Raw genomic sequence first — 20,859 nt, 5'->3', positions numbered from 1 at the left:
ACTAGCTACTTTCACTCCTGATTCGATAAAAAATTGAAAAGCTTTTGAAAAGAAGATGGGAAATTGGCCATATGTGCATTCCAGTTTTGTTTTGCCCCCTTCCAAATTCATATATCTAATAAATGGATCTTCTGCATGAGCAACTTAGCATTTGCTTCCAAAGACAATGACCAATAACTAAATTCATATCTGGTCTTTGTCGGACATTATTACAAATTATGAGAGCTGGACAGAAGTTTATTACCTTCGTGCTGTTCCCTTTCACAAATTAGGTTCTTGGAGCATCCAGCCAGCTCAATATCAGAGATCCATTCATCACAATTAGGCTGCTGTGCTGGCAGAGCCACGTCCTGCTGCTTTAATTGACTCTGGGTGTCTGAGGTGGGGACAGGGCCACACCAGCTGAGAGCATCACTGGGTGTGTTTGGCACAGAGGCACCCACAAGGGCACTTGCCTTTGCTCTCTTGAGAATTTTCCCCTCTTGCTCCCCAGGTGAGATAAAGGCAGCAGCAGAATGCTTTTCTCATCAAGCAAAGGGAATGGTGAGGATTAATTTGGGTTTTAGCTGTGGCCCAAGTACCCGTTTAAGCTCTTTTCCTGAGTTCAACCAAACAGGCTCTTGCCTGGGGTACTCCTGTGAAGTGCTTACCTTTATTTAGGATGGAGTGTACAGGTAGGGCTTAGTGTAGCCCTCAACTCGAGCAGGTGCTTATCCTCACACAGGATCTTGCTCTCTGACTCTGCTTCCTCCTGGCTCAGCTGCACTTGCCATGTAAGCTCAGGAAGTCACATAATCTGCTTTTTTTGCTTCAGTCTCCTCGGCTGCAGGAAGAGAATGGCTCTTACGAGTTTGTTATTGTTATTGTTATTAAAAGGAAATTAAATTTACACTTCTCTGGGTGCTGTGGTGTGTCACAGCCAGACAGCTGCCCCCCTGGAGGGACTGAGTCTGCAAGAGCTGGGGCTAAATCTGTTTTGATTCTTCTCTTTATCACACAATATTTCATGTGGCCCTTTGTGCTACACAGACCGAGCTTTGATCTGCATATAATCTCGAAGTGAGCTTTTTGTGCCAAGTGTTTTTATTGTAGAGCTTGTGCACTGAGATGCCTTTTAGTAGCTGGCACTTGGAGAAGTCTTTCTTCAGGTTATTGTCTGCAAAATCAGTGTGTGTGGAGGAAGCACAGGGATTAGACAGATTTATTTTCTTCTCATTGTGAAGCCACGCTTACAGGCTGCCATCTGAGAGGTCCCTTCAGGCTTGGGGAACACTCCAGAGGTTACATTTTCCTTTTCTGCTCCTGTTCTTGGGGTGGGGTTTTTTTGGAGAAGGAAAGTCCGTAATCTATTGCTCAGCCTGCATTCCATGCGTGCCTTTGGCTCAAGCAGATTCAGCAGTGGACTTTTCATTTTCAGTCTCCTTCAGGGGGAGGGTTCAGCCCCCACTCCGTGGTTTTATGTTCAGTTTATACTCTTTTATGACCAAAACTGATTGTCTTGGCCAGTGCTGGGAGATGCCTCCCAGTACTGAAATCTCCATAAATGCAAGAGGTTTCCAGTGAGTTTTGCTTTTCAGGTTTTCATATGTGACATTTCTTTGGAAAGCTGAATTGGAATGATGCTTTCTTCCAAAACTCCTTGCTCTTCTTGTAGGAGTTCAGTATTTTGATAATTGCTGCGCTTAAATTCTACAGCTCTCTTCCTGTACTAGATCAAACCTGATAAAATGTTCCACATGTTGCAGTAAATGTTTATATAACAGATATTTTTGGGGGGCTATCAAGTGTTTCCTCACACTAAGCACTATCACATTTAAGGAAGATTACTGTGATCTGTCACATATTGTTTGTTCTGTCCTCTTTCCATGGACGTGACTGAAGCGTTCATCACAGTAGGGGAGGACTGTCAGATTGGAAATAAGATATTTCTCAGTCACCCTGTGCTGTGTCCAGTAGTAATTTGCAGGGAGTTTGAAGTTGTTGGCAGCTGGAGCTCTGAAATAACACTGAGCTGTCTCCTCTCTGCTATTTCACGTGAAACTGAGAATTTTTGCAGTGGTTGTTTCATTTCCCCATCTGCTCATCCCCTGCCTATCTCATGAGGCTGATGTCTTGCCACCCCATCTGCCATCCAAATACCAAGTTCCAGAAAAAAACACGAGAAAGTCTGTGATGCAAATGCAATTTTTTGATGTGCTTTTCATTTCACTCTGACATTTGAGACTGTTGACTTTTCCTCCAAATTGTCTGTACACAGTCCCACTGAAATGCACTTTTCTTGAGAGGAAGAGGAGGTGGAAGGGTTCACAACTGCTTGAGAGGTATCCCTGCACCTTAATGGGTACCAGGGAAAAGTCTATGCCAGGAACAGGGTTTGGGGGTTTGGGTGGTGTTTTTTTAGCTGTCTACGTACAGGGACTGCTTTCCATCTCTTAAAACTTTCAGAAGTTATGAAACCAGATCAGTCTGGGATTTGAATCTGCAGGTGTTTCATGTCATTGAGTGGTTTGGGTTGGAAGGGGCCGTAAAGATCATCTAATTCCAACCCCAGTGCCATGGGCACTTCCAGGACTGTGGGATGTTTGTGAAGGGGATGAGCAGCTCCACACCACCTCTAAGTGCATTTTAACAAAACAGCAGAGAACCATTGTAGCACAAACACAGGCAGTTAAGGAAATGCTTGTGGCCTTTTGTGTCCCCATGATCCCTGCAAATATCAGCTCAAACAAACAGGAATTGTAAGGAAATGGCCATGAAGAGCATTGGAGCAGGTGCTGCATGTTGAGCCCTGTTAAGGAACACAGCAGCATCCTGGGTGCAGTGAAGGAGAACCATCTGTACCTCCCAGTGTTTTCCTTGCAGCAGGGAGATAAAGTTGATCTCGGAGCCACTCACATGTTTTGCAGTGCACTGTTTTCACTGAGTGTGTTGCAGTAAGTAATGGTCGATGTCCTGTTGCACTTTGGGCTTGCTGAGCTTCTTGTTAAGGCTTTACCATTCATTTCCCACATTCAATTTCCATGATTTTTTTCCAGTGGTATTCCTAAACATACCAGGCCTGCTTTCCTTATGTGATGCTGAGCAGTCCCAGCTGGAATACAGGGGACTTGCAGCATGGCTGAAACTATGGTCCACGAAGTTACTTTATTATGAATCCATTAAGGGTTTTGCAGTTTGGTGGGTAACTGAGGTGTTTAGGGAGCTTATACAGGCAAAGTGTTTCATTGCTTATTCCAGTGTGAGTGGGCAGGGACAGGCTTGGTCCCTGCCTGTATCCCACATCCCAGCATCCATGGTGGAGCTGCCAGTTGATCCCACCTCTCTGAAACCAGGCTCAGCGTTCAGTTACTCGAGGTGAGAGGCCTTGCAACCCAAATCCCTATGGAACTTGTCCTGCTGGATGTGACACTGTGTGGAACAAGCTTCCTGCTTTCGGTGGGGCAGCTTTTCCAGGAGGCTTTGCAGCTTGCAGGGTGGTTTTTTTGTTGTGGCTCTTAACACTGTGCCCCAGGCTCCACTAAATAGACAACCTCATTAAAAGAGAAATAGCGATAGTAAAGCAGTGACTTTCTCATGCCATCTAACTCACATTTTTGACATGATTGCTGGACCCTCCAAGTACTTAATTGATTGACTTAATTGATTTAGTGGCACTGGAGGCTACAGCGTGGAAATAAAGGGGCACGATGAGGATAAGGGGTGAAAAAATTTATGATAGGTGCCAAGCAGCCTGAGGGAAATTAGAAATGCTACAGATCTCAGAGGCAGCTAAATCAATTCAGTGTGATGTACAGGGAGCAACCTGGGGGAAGAGGAGAAGCAGGAGATGGAATGGTGAAAAGGAGAGGAAATAATGGCTGGTGGGAGACACCAGGGAAGAGGAAAGGCAGCAGGCTTGGTGCAGATGGGTATTTTTGACTTTTAAGTTTAAAACCAGGCAAAAATTTGGTAGTGTATGAATAAAATATAATAATGACATTATGTTTAGCCTAAAAAACAACTCATGCATCACAAGATGGTCTTGTTACCCAGTTTGAGACTTTATCTGTGCTTCCATTTAAAATCTCCAACATTTGCAACAGTGACTAAAGTCACGGGAGACCTAAAATAATTTGGAGGCTGTGGATTTTGTTAACAACTGAAATTTAAATGTTAAATTCCTTTCTAATCTCTGCAGTATGTAATTGACTGTGTTGAACCATAATACAAATTAAGTCTTCTCTATAATTTGTTCTGTCGTGCTGCAGTGCTCCAAAACAATTTGGTACCTCACTTAAGGATTGGTAAATGGTTTGTAGCAGCTCTCTGCACAGATAACTTCAAAACTTTAAATAGTGTGTGATGGAATCCATCAGCATTGGCATACAGGGGGGTCAGAAACATCCCTGAGTTGAGAAATAATTCTTTTATGTGCTTGTAGCCACTAGAGACAGGGTTCTGATCTTGCAGTTTACTGTAGTGAATCTCTCCTGGCTGCAACAGGACGCCCGTTTCTTCTGTGCAGGAGCAAAGAGTCAGGCACTCATTAAATAATGCTTAGAATGGAGCATTGGAATATGTAGAAGGGACTCATGAGTTGAATTGAGGGCTGTGAAAATGTAGGTGTGTTTATAGTTGCATTTGAGTACAGATGTGTGCATGCAATGTGTGTGTTCCAACTCTGTGTTCCTCAAACAAGTGAAAAGCTCTCCCTAAACTCCATCCCATAAAGTACATAAAAGGATAATTGCAGTTACCTTTACTTAATTTATATCTCTGTTGATACAGTGTGTAAAATATCGTAACCATTGGAAATGTAATGATTTTTGAACAGTGAACGTGGATTCCCAAATAAATTTGAGCGTCTCCATCTGCTCTCTTACCTTGTGGGTGATACTCTTCCATTGCAGAACAATCTTCAAATTTAATTCCATGAGGAAGGCATCTGATCACAGTTTAATTTCAGTGCGAAACGCTGCCTGGCAATCAATAAAGCAATGTCAGAGAACTTTGATTTAATAGGAGCCAGAGATAACGTTCTCTGTCATATGCAGAATAGAGAGATGGGAACACTTCATTTCAGTGTAACAGATAGCATGTAACTTGGTTTTCAAAAAAACCTAATAAATCAATATCCCTGTATTATCTAAGTGAGATCCCATCATTAATTTTAAACGCTCAACACGTCGGGAGAGTCTGAAGTGCAGCTTCAGCTCAGCCACGTTCTGCCTGCAGTCACTGGCAACACTTCACTCTCCCACGAGCAAGCAATCTTGATCTGGGGACGTTAAGAGCCATTTACTGTGAAATGAAAATGAAACATGTCCAGTCTTCTGTTTTATATGGAGCCATCCATCTCTCCCAGGCTGCCTCTCCTTTCACATCCCAATCCCTGCCCTACAGAAGTCCCATCGCTCGCCCTGCTCAGCCTTTTCCCTGCCACACACAGGCATCCTCCCCACTTCTGAATGTTAAAAGTTACTTTTTTTTAACTCTAAAAACAACTGGTTGTTTAGAGATTGCATGGATACCATGCTGGTTTTCAAAATGTGCTTTTTCTCAAAGCCAGCAGGAATCTGGACCTCGAAAGAATTGTCTGTGAGGCTTTGCCTGCTGTCAGAAATAGCATTAGCCCTAGATGATATAAGAGCAGGTCAATATATCAGAAGGTAGAAATTGAAGCTAATAGATTGTTTTAGATAAGCTTTCCAAGGACATTATTCTAAGTGGGAGTACTTCTGTACTGCTTTGATAATGAAATACTGCTTAGTCCAAAGTGACAAAGATTCTGGCACTACAAGAGATGCTTCTAAAAGCCTCAGATCATGTCCTGACTCTGGGCAGGGTTTTGCTCACACATATAAAACAAAATTAAGTCTTTTTATTATTACAATTTGCCAGAGTGGGATTTTAAATAAAATGTGAAGTTTTGCATTCAGCATTGATTTCCAGTTCAGTAATTACATTTACATTCATTTTCTGGGGAAAATAAATATTTGGAGTTCTGTTACTGCTTGAAGTGAAATCTGTCTCACTGGCTGATGCTGATTTTTGTAGAGATAAGGCAGGTCTGGTCCTGATTCCTAGAGGTGTTGGAGATTTCAGTTGTAGCTCTGCAGCCTCTGCAGATCAGCCTGGCCTCAGAGTCACCCTGTGTGAAGCTACAGGTTTCTGCAACCCCTGTTCATTTATGTACCTAGAAATACTGGTTCTGTGCCTGGGATGCTGTGTAGATAGTAACATGGTAATGCATTTTTTATTTAATTATATTTCACTTAAAGATACCAAGAAAAATCTCCAGGGGAAGCTTTTAGTCAACCTACTAAAGCAAGTCAAGTTTGGCTAGATTTTGAGAAAAAAGGGGCTTAAAGACTTCAGATACTAATTGGTTTTCATATCAGATTGCGTTGGGATCCAGATAAAGTGGTGAAGGAGAAACTATACTGCCTTTTAATCAACCATTCTGATGTATATTCTCTACTGTTGGGTTTTTTTTAGCTACTCCAGCATCACCACGCAGTTCATGAAATTTCCTACATCGCGAAGGATATCACAGACCACCGAGCGTTTGGATATGTGTGTGGAAAGGAGGGCAATCATAGATTTGTGGCAATAAAAACAGCCCAGGCAGTAAGTATCAAATCACTGTCATTTTCTGCCGTGTAACTCAGCTGAAAAGCTGGTGGTGAGAAGCTGTTCAAGAGGCCAGTCTTGGGTTGTTTGTGGTTGTGCTAAACTTGTCACAAGGGTCTGTGTAGATCTTAAATAGCGAATTAATGAAACCCTCTTGGGCAAAAGGGAATGTGTTTCATTATTCCCAATTTTTTATGATCTATTTTTTCATAATTATTGTTTACCTTTCTAGCTAAGCTAGACTGGATGCAGATAAATTTAGCTTTGTTCCTATACTCATGGAAACCTACATTGTGTGTAGTCTACCATAATTCCAGTGGTTGAGGAACCACTAATAAATATGCCTTTACATTCATCCATGTGCCTTTTATATTCATAATGCTTTTTATATTCATAACTATAATTATCATTAATTTTCAAGCATAGTTAGTTCAGTAGGAATTAACCCAGGCCTGCGTGCTGAGATAGAAATTAATTCTATATGAAATTTAATTGTGGAGGTACTCTAACTGCTCTATCAGCAGGATGTGGGGTAAGGGGTGTGTATTTTCCCCTACAGAAATTCTCCACCCTGTTCTTGCTTCCATAGGCTGAACCTGTAATCCTGGACTTGCGAGACCTGTTTCAGCTCATCTACGAACTGAAACAAAGGGAAGAAATGGAAAAAAAGGCACAAAAGGACAAACAGTGTGAGCAGGCGGTATACCAGGTACACCAATAAGCTTAGACTACTGCCACGAAAAGTTTGGGTTTGGAGTTTCCCCCCAAGTTGCTCCAGAGAGGCTCTGAGCATCCTCAGCACTTCTGACAGCAGTGGGTTTGAGCAGTGCTGGCTTCCAAAGGACCAGAGTGAGCCCAGCAGCCATCCTGAGCCCAGACTAGGATTAAACTGAGCTGAAAGCTGTCTCTGGGGTGTGATGAACCTGGTTAGCAGCTAGAAATGATCTGCTCAGTTCCTGCTTAGTGTTTCTTCTAATTCAGAAGGAAAACTTTAATGAAGGTCAGTGTTGTAAGTTAGTTTTAAGTGTTGTAAGTTGGGTTTTAAGTGTTTTAAGTCAGGATTTAAGTGTCTCATACTTTAGGGGAGATTCAATATACTTCTGAACGTGTGTGCTTGAATCAAGTCAAACAAGGTGCAGATTGTTAAACTCGGATGGAACCTGAATAAAGTTACTTTGTACCATAATGTGACTTTATCTGTATCCTGAAGAAAGAAAACTATAAACTTACCTGCCCATTTTGCTTATCCCTTTGCTGTCCTTTAATTTCTGAATACAGTTCTTTTATCTCTGCTGTTTATGTTCTGTGCTTTTACTGCCTGTCCTCTTACTTTGCTGTAGACAATTTTGGAAGAAGATGTAGAAGATCCTGTATACCAGGTAATTTCTGAAGCTGTATGGCCTTGGAGTTTCAGAAATGACTAGATACACGTTCTCTTCAAACACAGCCAAAACCTTGCACAAGGTGTTTTGAAATTTACTGAGAGAGGTCTTGTGAGAAACCTTTAAAACTTCCACAGAAAGTAGCATAGAGATTAAGCTGTAAGTAATAGCACAATATGTCTGTATAGAATAGAATAGAATAGAATAGAATATTTCAGTTGGGAGTATAGGAATATTACTTGAAGTATGTCATAAATATTAGTTAAAATGTGGCTTGTACATCCAGATTTTAAGTTTCCAAATGAGATTTGTAATCATTTTTTATAGGACCTCTAACTGAAAAGAGAGAATTAGGGAAGGTGAAATCTTGTTCTGATAGTAATGAGTTGGCATTTTGTCTTCTGTGGGGCCAGAATTTAATTCAGAAGGTGAATGTTTGGGAAAAAAAACCAACAGTGGCATTGATGTAACACAGTCCCTTGTTGGCGTTTGAGCTATGGTTTAATAACAGATCTGAAATTTAAGTCTTGCTTCATCCAAGAAAAATGTCTGGGAGCAAAGATGATTATCAGAAATGTGTCAATATATTCATGTCCGATACCCTGCTGAGTGTGAAGAAGAAAAAGATGTAATTTCATTCTCATGTTTTTGTGCTGAAACAAAATATGTGGTAGTTTACTTTTCTTTTCCTGGGGATTTTGTGTTCTTCCACTTAGGCATATCAGTGGGAGGCACGCTGAAAGGAACCAATTCAACCATTAGTGAATATTGAACAGTGCCTAAGGTGCAGCAAGAAAGATTATAAGAGTCAGGATGCCCTAAATTATTGTTCAGCTTTTATAATGTCAGGAGTTTTGTTCTGTACTCTTCACAATAAAGCAAGAACCTGAAAATGAAAAAGTGTTGTGACAGCCTTTTGCCATGTGGCCTGTTCCACGCACACCGGCCTGTTCTCCCAGCTTGGATTTAACACTTTTTTTCATAGATAATAAATATATGTGGAAATAATTGCCATTATGTAAAAGAGGCAAAATTCATGTTGCCTTCAGAAAATTAATATTGGGCCACAGGCAGTCTCCCTGGCGAGAAAGAATTAGGAAGTTGCTCTGATGATCATTAAGAGGAGATTTAGGCCTATTCACTGCTGGTTTATGAAATATGAAGCAACCTTTCCTGGTCCTTCCCAGCAAACTGGTTGTCCTGCTGCCAGCCTGTGCTTTGAAGTTGTTTCTTTAATGCCTGCCTTTGTTTTGACGTGGAATTCCAAACGGCCTTTTTCCCTTCTGTTTCATCTCTGACTGTCCCTCTCTGGCGCTGCTGCCATAGTACATTGTGTTTGAGGCTGGACACGAGCCCATCCGTGAGCCTGAAACGGAGGAAAACATTTATCAGGTATAAAACCTCTCCCTTGTTCCCATTGCAACGACCGCAAGCATTTAATGAAAGTGCATTTCATACATAGCTCGCTTTTAGTTTTCATCCATCACCAAAATGTCCTGGCATTTCATTCTGGTGACATTATCTGCCCAATGTCACAAAAGTCACAATGTGATTTTTCTGTTGTTTGTCATATCAGCTTCTGCAAATTTATATTAACTTGGTCAACTCCCAAACTTTTGAATACACCATATGAGGTGATAAGTGGAGAAACTCTTCTTTTCTTCCTGTTAATTTTTTGAAATTTTATACCCCTATTCTGAGAAACGTGCTGAAGATGTTTTGTTGGCAGACCATCTAAGCAATTCCTAGAAATTTCAGTGGTACTGCTCTTGCTTCTGTCTAACCAAGGAAATAACTGAGCAAAACCTCAGAGCTCTCAAGGGATATCCCCCAGACCAGGGAAACTATTTTCAGAGTGCATATGTTGTGTTAAAGCCCAAGCTTGCATTCTTCACGCTGACAAAAAACTGCACTGAAAGCAATATAAAATAATCTTTTGTCATTCAATTTATCCTCAAGGGATCAGTACGAGGTTTATTAAAATATAATGTAATTCATTTTGTATCACATACTAGAGGCAAATCTGAGGCAAATTTGTGCGCTCTGAGAAAATTGTGATTCGAGGAAATCGTTTAGTGTGGAGGGGAAGGAGTTTCAAGCAGTGATTAAGCATTTCATCCAGCTGGACTAGAGGTTGATGTGCTTATAGGAAAGGATTGTAAGGTAGGCAGGAGCAAGGGTTGAACAAAAAGAAAAAAAAGGAAAAGCATTAAGTAATGAGAAAATGTAGGAAGATGTGAGGCTAGTGTTAGCTGTAAGCTGAAATGAAAAGGAGCTGAGTGGGAAAGGGAAATGCAAGTTAAACATTAGAAAATAACATCTTGGAGATGCCATCAGAGGGTCATTGATATGAGATTCATTTATTCTCTCCCTGCTGATGCCCTGGCACCCCCACCACGCACACTCAAAAACACAGCTTTCTGCATCTCCAGACCAAGACATGCAAGGCTCTCAAGGTGAGAGTCTGCCTAAGGCTGAACATTTTCAGTGTTGAAAGTTTGACTATTCTCAGCAAATGTTAAGAAATTGCTACTCTAGTTGTCAGGTTTGTGCTAGAAACAAAAATCCCGTGAGAACTCCCTTTGGAGAAAAAACCAGTGATTGTTGTTCATCAAAGTGTGGAGCTTTTAGTGGTACTCTACAGAATTATTAGTGGAAGGAAGCAAAATGGGGCTGTTGCTCCCAGTGTTTGTAGATCTTCCAGCAAACATTGGTGGGTAGGGAAGTTGGAACTGTATTCTGGGGAATGGCCCAGAGAACAGGAGGACTCTTTGGGCAGTTTCTTTTCCTTAAAATGGAAATAGAAGGTGATAAGCAGGTAGTGAGGCCTTGCCTCATCTCAAGGTACTGCTGTTACTGTCCTCTAAGTCACCAGAGAATTGCTCAAGGCTTTATTTGACAGCATCTGGGTGTGATGAAGTGTTTCCTCCTGCAGTGGTCACAGAAAACACCTGTGATTAATGTGCCATACTCTGGATATTCACAGTCTGGCATTGTCCTCTGTGTTTACTACAGGCACTACTTGAGTACAGCAAATGCTGAATTGGGGAGTTAGGAGTCTTTTTCTGGTGTCTGTGTAATTGATGGATGCTGAGGTATCGCTAGCACAGACTGGGCTGTAGCCATGGGGTTCCCAGCTCCCACGGGCTCCCAGAGCTCTTGGCTTCCCCAAAGCTGGGTCTCCACAGCTCAGATTTTACACTCACATCGCTGACAAAATTGTTTCTGTTACGAGGTCTTGGTAGTCTCAGAACCATCAGGCTACTATTAAAACCAAAATCAGAAAAAAATCCTCTTTTATATATATTTTTTTGGTGGTTTTGGTTGATTGGTTGGGTTTTCAGGGTTTTTTTAAATTTGATGCATATTTGTGGCAGCTTCTATTATTTACTGCAAAGCCTTCCCCATACCACACATTGCTCAACATGTATCTGCTCAATAACCTCATGCAGCCTTGCTTCAGCCTCACCAAACCTTTCTGCTGGTACTGCTCTGGCTTTTCATTTGCTGGTGTGCAACAAATTCACTTCTGCCTTGGTGGAAGAGATTCCCACCCCGTGGGGAATTGCAGATGAAAGACACGTGCAGAAAGTGACAATTTCTATCTTTTTAGCATAATAGAGGTCACAACTTTTCTTTTTAAGCATTCTCTCTCTGTCTGTCACCTTTCTTTGATGCATTACCCCAAAGACCGTCTGTGTCTGCTCTTTTAATATTATCTGTGTAAGTTGCTGTAATTTGTTAGACAAGGACTCAATCACTGAGCACATACCAACCCTCAGATTGCTTAACAGCATCTCCTCTCCTGCCTGGTGTTCCAGCGAGGTGGAGATGGGATTTTGGGAGGTGGTTTGGTGCTTGTGTAGCAGCACTGGTCTCTGTAGAGAGGCAAGTTCTGCTCCGTGAGGAGTTGACAATCCGAGATGGAGGGTTCTGAATCGTGGTGCTTTTATTGCTGCAAGATGCAAATCCATCCAGATGGTTCACAGCCTGTCACAGAGACAGAGCTGACAGCAGAAATAGTGCTGGTACCTCTTACTGGTACTGCTAATCAAAGGAAAAACAGCAATTCCTTGCCAGCCCCCCAGTGTAAACAGGAGATGCAAGCAAGTGCACAACAACTAAAGACAGCAGGTCAGGCAGCACTGAGTTGGGAGGGAAAAATGGCTTTCAGAAAAGTTTCTCTGTCTTCATATGAGATGCAAGGAGCTTTTCTCTGAGTATAAATTGGAGTAGGAAAAGGGGGATTGATAGTGCAGGGTAATGTTCATTCCACAGTCAACTCTGGATATATGTGCAAATTGGGATGACTTCACAGAAAGGCTGGAAGGAGGAAGAGGAGAATGGCTGAAGGGGAAACATTCCAGAGAAAACAGAAAAAAAATGCACCCTAATGGAAGTTTAGAAACAGTTTATCTTTCCATGTTACCCCTTCTTTTGTGAAGATTCAGCTTTCCAGTGACTTCCTAAATAGGCCCTTCCTGGTTCCTGCTCTGACACTGTCACCTACAGCTCTCTCTTTACAGACTGTTACTGCCATGACACTGAATTTTTACCAGTTTCACGTATCTAATGTCATTGGCTTTAGTGGAAGTGGCCAGAGAAAACCAAGGCAAGCAAATCATTCCCAGGATAGGAATAGAAGAAGGTTTTTTTGCAAAGTTCATTCATTTTCTTTGAGAGTTCTTGACAAATTTCTTCAGTGTGCACCAAGTTAAAGACACACAATTCCTTGTGAAGGCTTGTGAAGGGGTGAGAGTACAGTAGGGACAGCAGTACAGAGAGGTTTTAATGTATTACACAGAATATTAGGCAGAATAGTTACACAGAGGAAGAAATGATAGCACATCTCAATGAATAAGTAACATTTCTTCAGCTCCCCCTAGACCAGTCCAAGTTTAATATCAGAACCTTAAGATATCTATTATCTTACAAAACAAAAAGATGATGATTTTATCATATTTGCAATATCATCTCATTGACCTGTGAGGTTTCACTGTTGTCTGAAATGTAACTTCTGTACTCTGAATGCCTTGTTTGGTGGAAAAGCAGCACTGATGAGAACAGGTTACTGTTCTTTTTGCTTTTGGCATTTACAATGGACACTCAGTGCTTCTATGAAGGAAAAGAAATATAATCACAAATTATAGATGTGCAAACCAGTGGTCCTTGGGTAAGCACAGCCCAATATTACATGAGCAGGCTGTGAATCCCCCAGGTATAAATCATGACTGGTGGCTCAGCTAAATGCCCACACGAAGTTTAAGTGCATCGTCCCCTGTCCATCTCTCCTGTGTCAGACTTCAAGAGGCCTTAACTCCTTAGTAAAATTGCAGCATTATAACCAAATATCTCACAGAGCAGCCACAAGGCCCCATCACTGCAGTCTTAGGACCTTTTTTAGATGATTAAATGGATTGGGAGGAAGAAATCTAACACCAGGTGTAACATCTCTTACCCTCATCTCGGTAGCTCTACTCTGTTTCTCTTCATCTGGGGAGATGATGAACTCACCTGACCATAACTTCCATTGCACATCTCTAATCCCCAAGTTAAAGGAAAAAACAACCATTTAAGTGGGAAGCAGCTCCAAGTACACCTGAACTTCATGTAAACAAAATTATTTGAGAATGGAAATCTCTTCTCTGAACACTGCTGGGCTGTAAAAAAATCAGATGTTTTATTTCTTCAGTATTTTCTCCATTAATGGTCCTACTTGGTTAAGAAAGGAACCATCCTCGACTTCATTAATATTAAAAAAGTAATATTAAATAAACTACTAATTTATGTACACCTTGTACATAAATACCAGTTGCTCTTCTCAGCTTTTTGTCCAAGCTGCTTTTGTAGTGACCTCAGTTTTCCTTTGCTGTTGCAGGTTCCTACCAGCCAAAAGAAGGAAGGTGTTTATGATGTGCCAAAAAGTCAACCTGTAAGTGTAAGTATCTCCCTCATTTATGCACAGTAAAGGAAGTGAGGGTTTTAGCTTCTGTGACTTTCATTTTTGTGTGTAACATTTGGTGCATTCCTCGTGGTGTGACTTTTGTCAGTGATGCATTATGGGTTGGTTGGGATTGTGATGTCACTTACATCCATCTCATTCATCACCTGAATCTCCTTTCTGTCTTTTCTGACTCATTTTTAGGCAGGTCACCATTTGTAAATGTGTTATTTGTGCTTAGGAGTCAACAGTGAGCCTTCTGCCTGTTAATGCTTGAGGTGCTGCCTGGTTTCGAAGGGTTCCTCTGGTACCCAGATGTGTATTATTTCTGTAGTGCTCTAAGTATACAGGAAGCTAAGCTTAATTCAGCTTAATTTTTTCCGTCCTATGCCTTGCATGGGCAGTAAAATATTAAAAGATGGGGGTAATATGGTGTTGTATCCATAAAACAGCATTCCCTTCCTGTGTATTGGCATTTTGAAAAGGTGAAGCATTTATTCCCAAAATGTGTAAGGAATGGTAACAAGTGACTGAGAGAAGTGACAGATGCCTTAGAACAAGGTGTGCATTTGCCAAAGGGTGGGTTATGCTGTTCAGTAGAAAATTGTGCTATAAATGCCTCAAGAAATTGTTAGATTGCTTTGGTTACAGAAAAAAATGGGTATTTCTGAGGATTTATGTGAGAGTGGAGAAAAACCAAGGAAAAGTCAGGAATTTCAGTGTAGTATAAGTATGGGAAAGATGCCTGTGTTTAAGAGAAGACATTTTGACACCAGGATGTGGTGACTTCCACAGCTTGGACTGACCAAGGTGTGGAACAAAAAAAGAAAAATGCTGTGGAGGGGCTGGGTGGGACCTGGACTGTGACACTTCTGGGCTTTGCACAAACAAACAAACAAACAGACCCTGCCATAAATATTTCATGATGAGCCAGTAGGAGCAGGGAGGCATCTACATGTTGCTTGCAAAAATCTGGTAAAAGAACTCACCTTGCATCACCAATTGAGGTATTTGTGGGCATGGAATAGCTGTTGATTTTTCACTTGTTTTTCATATAGTTCAGTGTTAGAATTTTTCTGCTGTGCTTTTCCTGTGATTCTTTTATTAGCCCTTCAGTGATGCTTCAGTTTTACTCAGGGTGCAGTGTGTAATTTAGGTTGTTGCAGTGTGACTGGGAGTGCAGTACACTTGCAATCATGTCTGCAGACACTCTGGTACTACTCTGTCCTGTAAATAGCAGATGTGAGATCCAGGACACATGAAACCTACTCTGTAATCATCAAATACATTTAATCTGCCATCTCCATGAAGCTGGTTGCACCTTTTTTTTTTTTTTTTTTTTTTTTTTGGCTAGTTCATGGTTAAATTTAAAGGGATTAAAGCTTTTTCTCTAATCAAGTTCTGTACATTAATTAATGAAGAAAAGGAGAAGAGGAAGAAAGAGGTAGCTGAGATCCTGTTTCACCTTTTTATATTAGTATGTATTAAAAAAAAAAAGAGCAATAGCTCTTAAAATTAGCAATTTAATATTCCACTGCCCATCTGATTTATTGCTCACCCTTCCACATGTGAGACTCTCTGTCATTGAGACACTTGCCATAATTCTGTTTTCAATTTATAGCTGTCATTATTATATAAACCTCTAAAATTCAATCCGAGGGCAAATAATCAAGCTCATCTACCTGGTTTGCACATGTAAGGACGCTTCCTTTATTAGGAGGTCTTGCTTTCAGTAATTTTGTAACAGATGAATGAAGTGAGAAACTTCTTTGTGGCCCCTGATAGGTTTCAGGCACCATGAATTCTCTCTGCTGATGATAAATTCAGCTCTAAATAACAAGGCAGCAGGTTTTGGTTGAGTTCAGGCTGAATTGCCCACAGCTCCTGGACGGGGATGGAGTTTTCATCGTGGGATTGTTTTCTTCTGGTGTGTTTCTAGGCAGGTTATCTCCAGTCTCTGCACAGAAAAGTGAGGGATATTGAAGTAGCCATCCAGGTGCCCCCCAGCCTTGGCTCTCCGTAGCCAGTGCAGGGAATTGGCCACCTCCCAGGGTTGGATTGGGCTTGGAGCAACCTGCTCCAGTGGGAGATGTCCCTGCCCATGGCAGGGGGTTGGAATGAGATGAGCTTTAACACCCCTTCCAACCCAAACCATTCAGTGATTCTCTAATTCTATGAAACTCCTCCCATCTTCACGACGTGTTCCTCTCAGGTGGAAATAAATGTACATCTGCACGTGGTTCTTTTGTGGCTGCAGATAGATTTGAAATGACCTGCAGGTACAATGACTCCTAAAAGTCACAGTGTCAAGGCTTGAGGGCAGAATCCCCATTTCAGAGGCTGCTTTGTGCCTGGGCAGTGTAATTCACACTGATTTTCAGTAAGATGCAGCTTCCTAAGGCGCCAGAACCATTCGGGCAAATATTTCTCCGTGGACACGGTATCCCACTGAGGCTGAAGGTGTGGAGCATCTCCGTGGTGGAGCCAGGGAGAAGCAGGAAAGTTCAAAGTTGTGTATTCATGTGCTTAACAGTGCTGTGCCATTGTGTGGGGCCGTTTGTCAGCAGGTGTCAAAGTGCTTTATAGCCTGACTCCTCATGATCTCTGATATCAAGTAATGTAAATACGGAGCAAATGAGGCAAAAAGGAATGAGCCTCGGATCCTGGGATTGGAACGGACCCACTGAACTCAGTTATGAGCAGTGGCTGCTCGCCGAGTCACTTCTCTGACATTGGGATGAAAAGATTGCTTACTCAGTGTAATTCTTGTGTTTCCCCACCTCTTCGCTGCATCCCTTCCCAGCAAATCCTGCTCTCCTGTGGTTTTCCTCTGCTGGGTGTGCAGCTGAGCTCCAGACACACAGTTTTCCTGGAATTCAGTTCTCTCCCAGTACCTCTCCCTTCCTCTGTATCAACTCACACTTATTGAATTCATTCTTGCTTTCTCTCTGCTCCTTCCTCAGTTTTCCTACTCCCCATTCACTGAGAGTAGACATCAAGACAAAGCAGTCTTACCCAAAAAGCTTCTGTTAAGTGGTGCATGCTCCACTTAGAAATTCTAGTTCTGTGTGTGAAACTAGCTGCTCTAAAAAAGGGGGAAATGTTTAATGAGCTCTTTTTGTCATAATTTCCCTTCGTCTCCCCATTGAACATCCACATCAAGTTCTACCTGTCATGGTGTTTTTAGTAATAAGAGTCAGACTGTAAATACTCTTCACAGAGACTGTCAGTCACGTCACAATAAAACCTTCTCTCCTCATCAAAATGTCTAAACTATCTGCCTAAGAATTTTATGAAGGCTTTCAAACAACTCATCTCGCTGCTGTATCAAGATCCAAGGCATTGGAGCTGGTGCCTTACAGTGCAGGCAGTCATTGGGCTGGTGCCAGCTGTGTGGGGAATATTAAACGAGGATGGAACAGACAGGGAGAAATTCGGCTGCCTTAGGACACAGTGTGGGAGGAGCAGATCAAGCTGGACCTGAGCACACTCAGGTTTAGAAGCCACCAGATCTGCCTGGTGGTCCTGGTGTGTTTGGGAAAGCTCAGTTTTGATTCTGGCTGGGGTTGCAGTGCCCTTCCCACGTCTGGCTTCTCCCAAAGTTTGCATCAGTGGCTTTGCAGAAACAACCTGCAGCCTGGTGACGTTGACTTCAGCCTCACAGTCAGGCTTCCAGGATCAAACTCTCAAACATGAGGAGAAAGGGAGTGCACAGTCCTGGTCTCTGGCCATCTGTGCTGGGAAAACTGTCCAGTTTTTGTTTACATTTGCTGAAAGAAACACCTGTGTTCAAATGTCCTGACTTAGTGACACTCAATTAAACCCCATGTAGGAGGTTTAATATTGCAGTGAGGGGCGTGCATTTTTAACAGGTACGGCTACTTGTTGCCAAATTGGAAAATGTATTTGTTTGTTAGGACAGTGTCTTGTGGCCTGGGTTGACGTTTTGGTGGACCTTTGTTTGTTTTTTAGGCAGAATCATAGAATAGAAATCATGAAATGGTTTGGATTGGAAGGGACCTTAAAGATCTTCTGTTCCAGCCCCCTACCATGGGCAGGGACACCTTTCACTAGACTGGGTTGCTCCAAGCCCCATCCAACCTTTTTTTTTTTTTAAGCTATCTTTTCTGGGATATTTTTTGGTTTATTCCTTACAAAAAACTTTAATGGCACAGAAAGCAGAAGCCAGGTCCTCCTTCCTAATCTTCCCAGTTTATAACATCTTTAACATAAAGTGATGAAGTTCCTTCATGTGTGTTAAGTACATGGTTTATGTGGAATTTAACACCTGAGCTCAAAGTTAAAGGCATTTCAACCAAATCTTGAAAAACTGTTCTTGCATTACGAGGTAGAGCAAGACAATTCAGAAAGCTGCTAACCTGAATTCAGAGGTTATTCACATGAATTTCCAAAAATCAGGAGGGTTAGATGTTAGAATTAATCCATTTTTAATGTATAGACAAGTAAAGATTGAGAATCTTAATCTGGATAGTTTCTGAGCATCTGCCCGTGCAAGCTTCATGTTTCAAGCTTCATTTTGGATTTTACATCAGGCCTGTCAAATAGCAGGTTTTAACAGTGCAGGAGTGCTGTTTCACAGATAGGGATAAAATGTCCTAATTTAATTGTTCTTTTATGCCATATGGATATTGTGGGCCACATCTTGAGCTGGTTTTAATCTGTAGGAGTTGTCCTGCTAGCAGGCTTTGCATCCCTGCATGGGTAATACCATTCCCCCAGTGTGATCCTAAACCCTGCTCCACCAGCAGAATGATTACATGCCATCAAAGCACTGAGTTCACTTCCTAGTGCAATCCTTTAGGATTTTGGGACATAATCACATGGCGTGGGGAAGCTGTAATCCAGCAGTGCTGCCCTTGATCAGTTTGTCGCTGTTCTCTCTCTGTGCTGTGCAAGCAGCAAGAAGAGAAAACAAAACAAAACAAACCCCAAAGCTGCAGGCTTTGCCTCAGTGACACAGTTTTCTTGGTGGATGTAGGGCACAGGGGTGCTGCCATGTGTGTGGCAGTTTAGATTTGTGGTTTTAATCCAAAATTTGGGTAATGTAAATTAATGGTAAACATTTCAGTGGGCCCTCACAGTTATGCAACCTGTTGGGTCAGGTGTCTTAATGGCTTCATGTGTATTTGCATTCCTAAACTTCCCTGGGTGCCTGGGCATTCTTTTGGGTAATATTCTGCACCTTTTGATATTATCCAAAGTGGAGAAAAGAGTGCAGCTGGACCATAGATGAATGTGATTGATTGTGGCACAAAGTTCTGACACATCCTGTGAATTTTTGTCTTTTATTTAATATGACCAATGAAGATTTTTTCTGATAGCAGTTGATACATTAAATTGACAGCTGCACCTTGTGTTGATTCACTACTTTTGGATTTGCTCAGAGCCCTACAGCTCATAGTAATTTGCTAAAATATTTATTTACAGACAATCTGCTTTCTAAGTAGTGAAGTTTGTAGCTCTACCTGGTCTGCATCACTTTATGCCTTAAATTTTATAATTTGCACAACTTGGGGTTTATTCACAAATTAAAGATAATAACACTTCTGGGGAAAGTGTTGTACACACTTGGCACCAGTTTGGGGAGAAGTAGTAGTAAATTTTTGCAGATTCTTTCAGTGCTACCCTGCCTTATTAAGTACAGAAGTACACAGGTCTTGGCTTTTTTGCCTACTGAAACTCACAGGATTTCAAGGTTTGGAAAATACCATGATGGTATTCAGTAATGAAGGTAGAAATAACTTGTTTCTGAAGTTTGGATAGAGTTCCAGTCCCCTGTTGTTTTGAAAAGCGTGCCTTGCAGGTGTTTTAAATAATAAATATGAGGTTGTGCCTAATTCCCTTCCACTGTTGAGTTTATTCCCTGCAAGCATCCTGTCGCCATCCAGAAGTGGAGTTTGGCTCCCACATGGAAGTTTGGGTTCTCATCATCTCTTGTGTCTCCCACCTGCAGTTAAAGGAAGCCACCTCATGTCCCCAGGCTGTGATCCAGACATTAAAGGGCTCATCTTTCCCTGTCCTGACCCCATGTCTGGGACCTTTGCACCAGCACTCTCTGTGCCTGGGAAGTTTGATTTTCTTGGGAGTGTGTAGCCCTGGAGCAGCATGGGTCTGGCTCCAAGCTGGAGTCACTCTGGTGGACTCTTGATTTGTCAGAGTCTGTCAGAGAAAAGTGGTAATTGAAGCATTTTAAATACCATTTCCTATAAGAGTAAATACCTCAAGTACACTGGGAATTCAGAATTAAGTTCCCTGCAAGTGAAGAGAAAATAAACAAATGAGTAAGCGTTTGTTTTGATCATATGAAGAGTTCCTTAATTTAAAGGAAGCTGTTGAGCAACAGTGGAGCAATTCAATTCCCTCAACACGCCTCAGTAATCTGGGATGTCAATTACATCCAGCCGTCCCAATTCTTCAGCTGTGCAGGATTGGCTAACAGGAGTTTTAACCAGCACATCCAGTGCTTCCCAGTCACCAAACAAAGGAAACTGGACAGTTGGAGAACGCAGTGAAGCTCAAGGCTGCCCTGCAGTTGGATACATCACGCTCAGGACTTGGGTTTATGGCTTCAGGAGAATTCCCTGAAGAAGAATGGCCATGACCATTCGGAGTTACCCTGTGAAACTGAAAAGAGGAGCTTCAAAGAGGAGAATTCCCGTGTCCCATGGCATTCTGAGCACTGGATTTGTACCCTGTGCAAGTGTCAGATGCCCAAAGTGCCTGTATTTTGGATAAATGTCCATCAGTGGTTTTATGGCAGCTCATGTTGCTGACATGACCTGTACTGGTTGGGAATTGCCTCCATCCCTGGAAGTGTTCAAGGCCAGGCTGGATGGAGCTGGGAGCAACCTGGGATAGTGGAAGGTGTCCCTGCCCCTGGCAGGGGGGGGGGCTGGGTGAGCG

The 20,859-nt window shown here is 42.0% G+C and overlaps 1 protein-coding gene across 1 annotated transcript in view; it reads left to right on the top strand.

Moving 5' to 3' along the window:
- Positions 1-20,859, top strand: part of DAB1 (DAB1, reelin adaptor protein) — a 210,696-nt gene that overhangs the window by 166,342 nt on the left and 23,495 nt on the right. The window contains exons 5-9 of the mRNA XM_017733495.1: positions 6,478-6,609; positions 7,202-7,321; positions 7,953-7,991; positions 9,321-9,386; positions 13,873-13,932. Coding sequence (XP_017588984.1) covers positions 6,478-6,609; positions 7,202-7,321; positions 7,953-7,991; positions 9,321-9,386; positions 13,873-13,932 — 417 coding nt within the window. The remainder of the gene's footprint in view (positions 1-6,477; positions 6,610-7,201; positions 7,322-7,952; positions 7,992-9,320; positions 9,387-13,872; positions 13,933-20,859) is intronic.

Source organism: Corvus brachyrhynchos, unplaced genomic scaffold, assembly GCF_000691975.1.
Source record: "Corvus brachyrhynchos isolate BGI_N302 unplaced genomic scaffold, ASM69197v1 scaffold34, whole genome shotgun sequence".
In the NCBI taxonomy this organism is placed as follows: domain Eukaryota; kingdom Metazoa; phylum Chordata; class Aves; order Passeriformes; family Corvidae; genus Corvus; species Corvus brachyrhynchos.
Note: the sequence above shows the minus strand (reverse complement) of the source record. Positions and strands in the feature narration are given on the sequence as shown.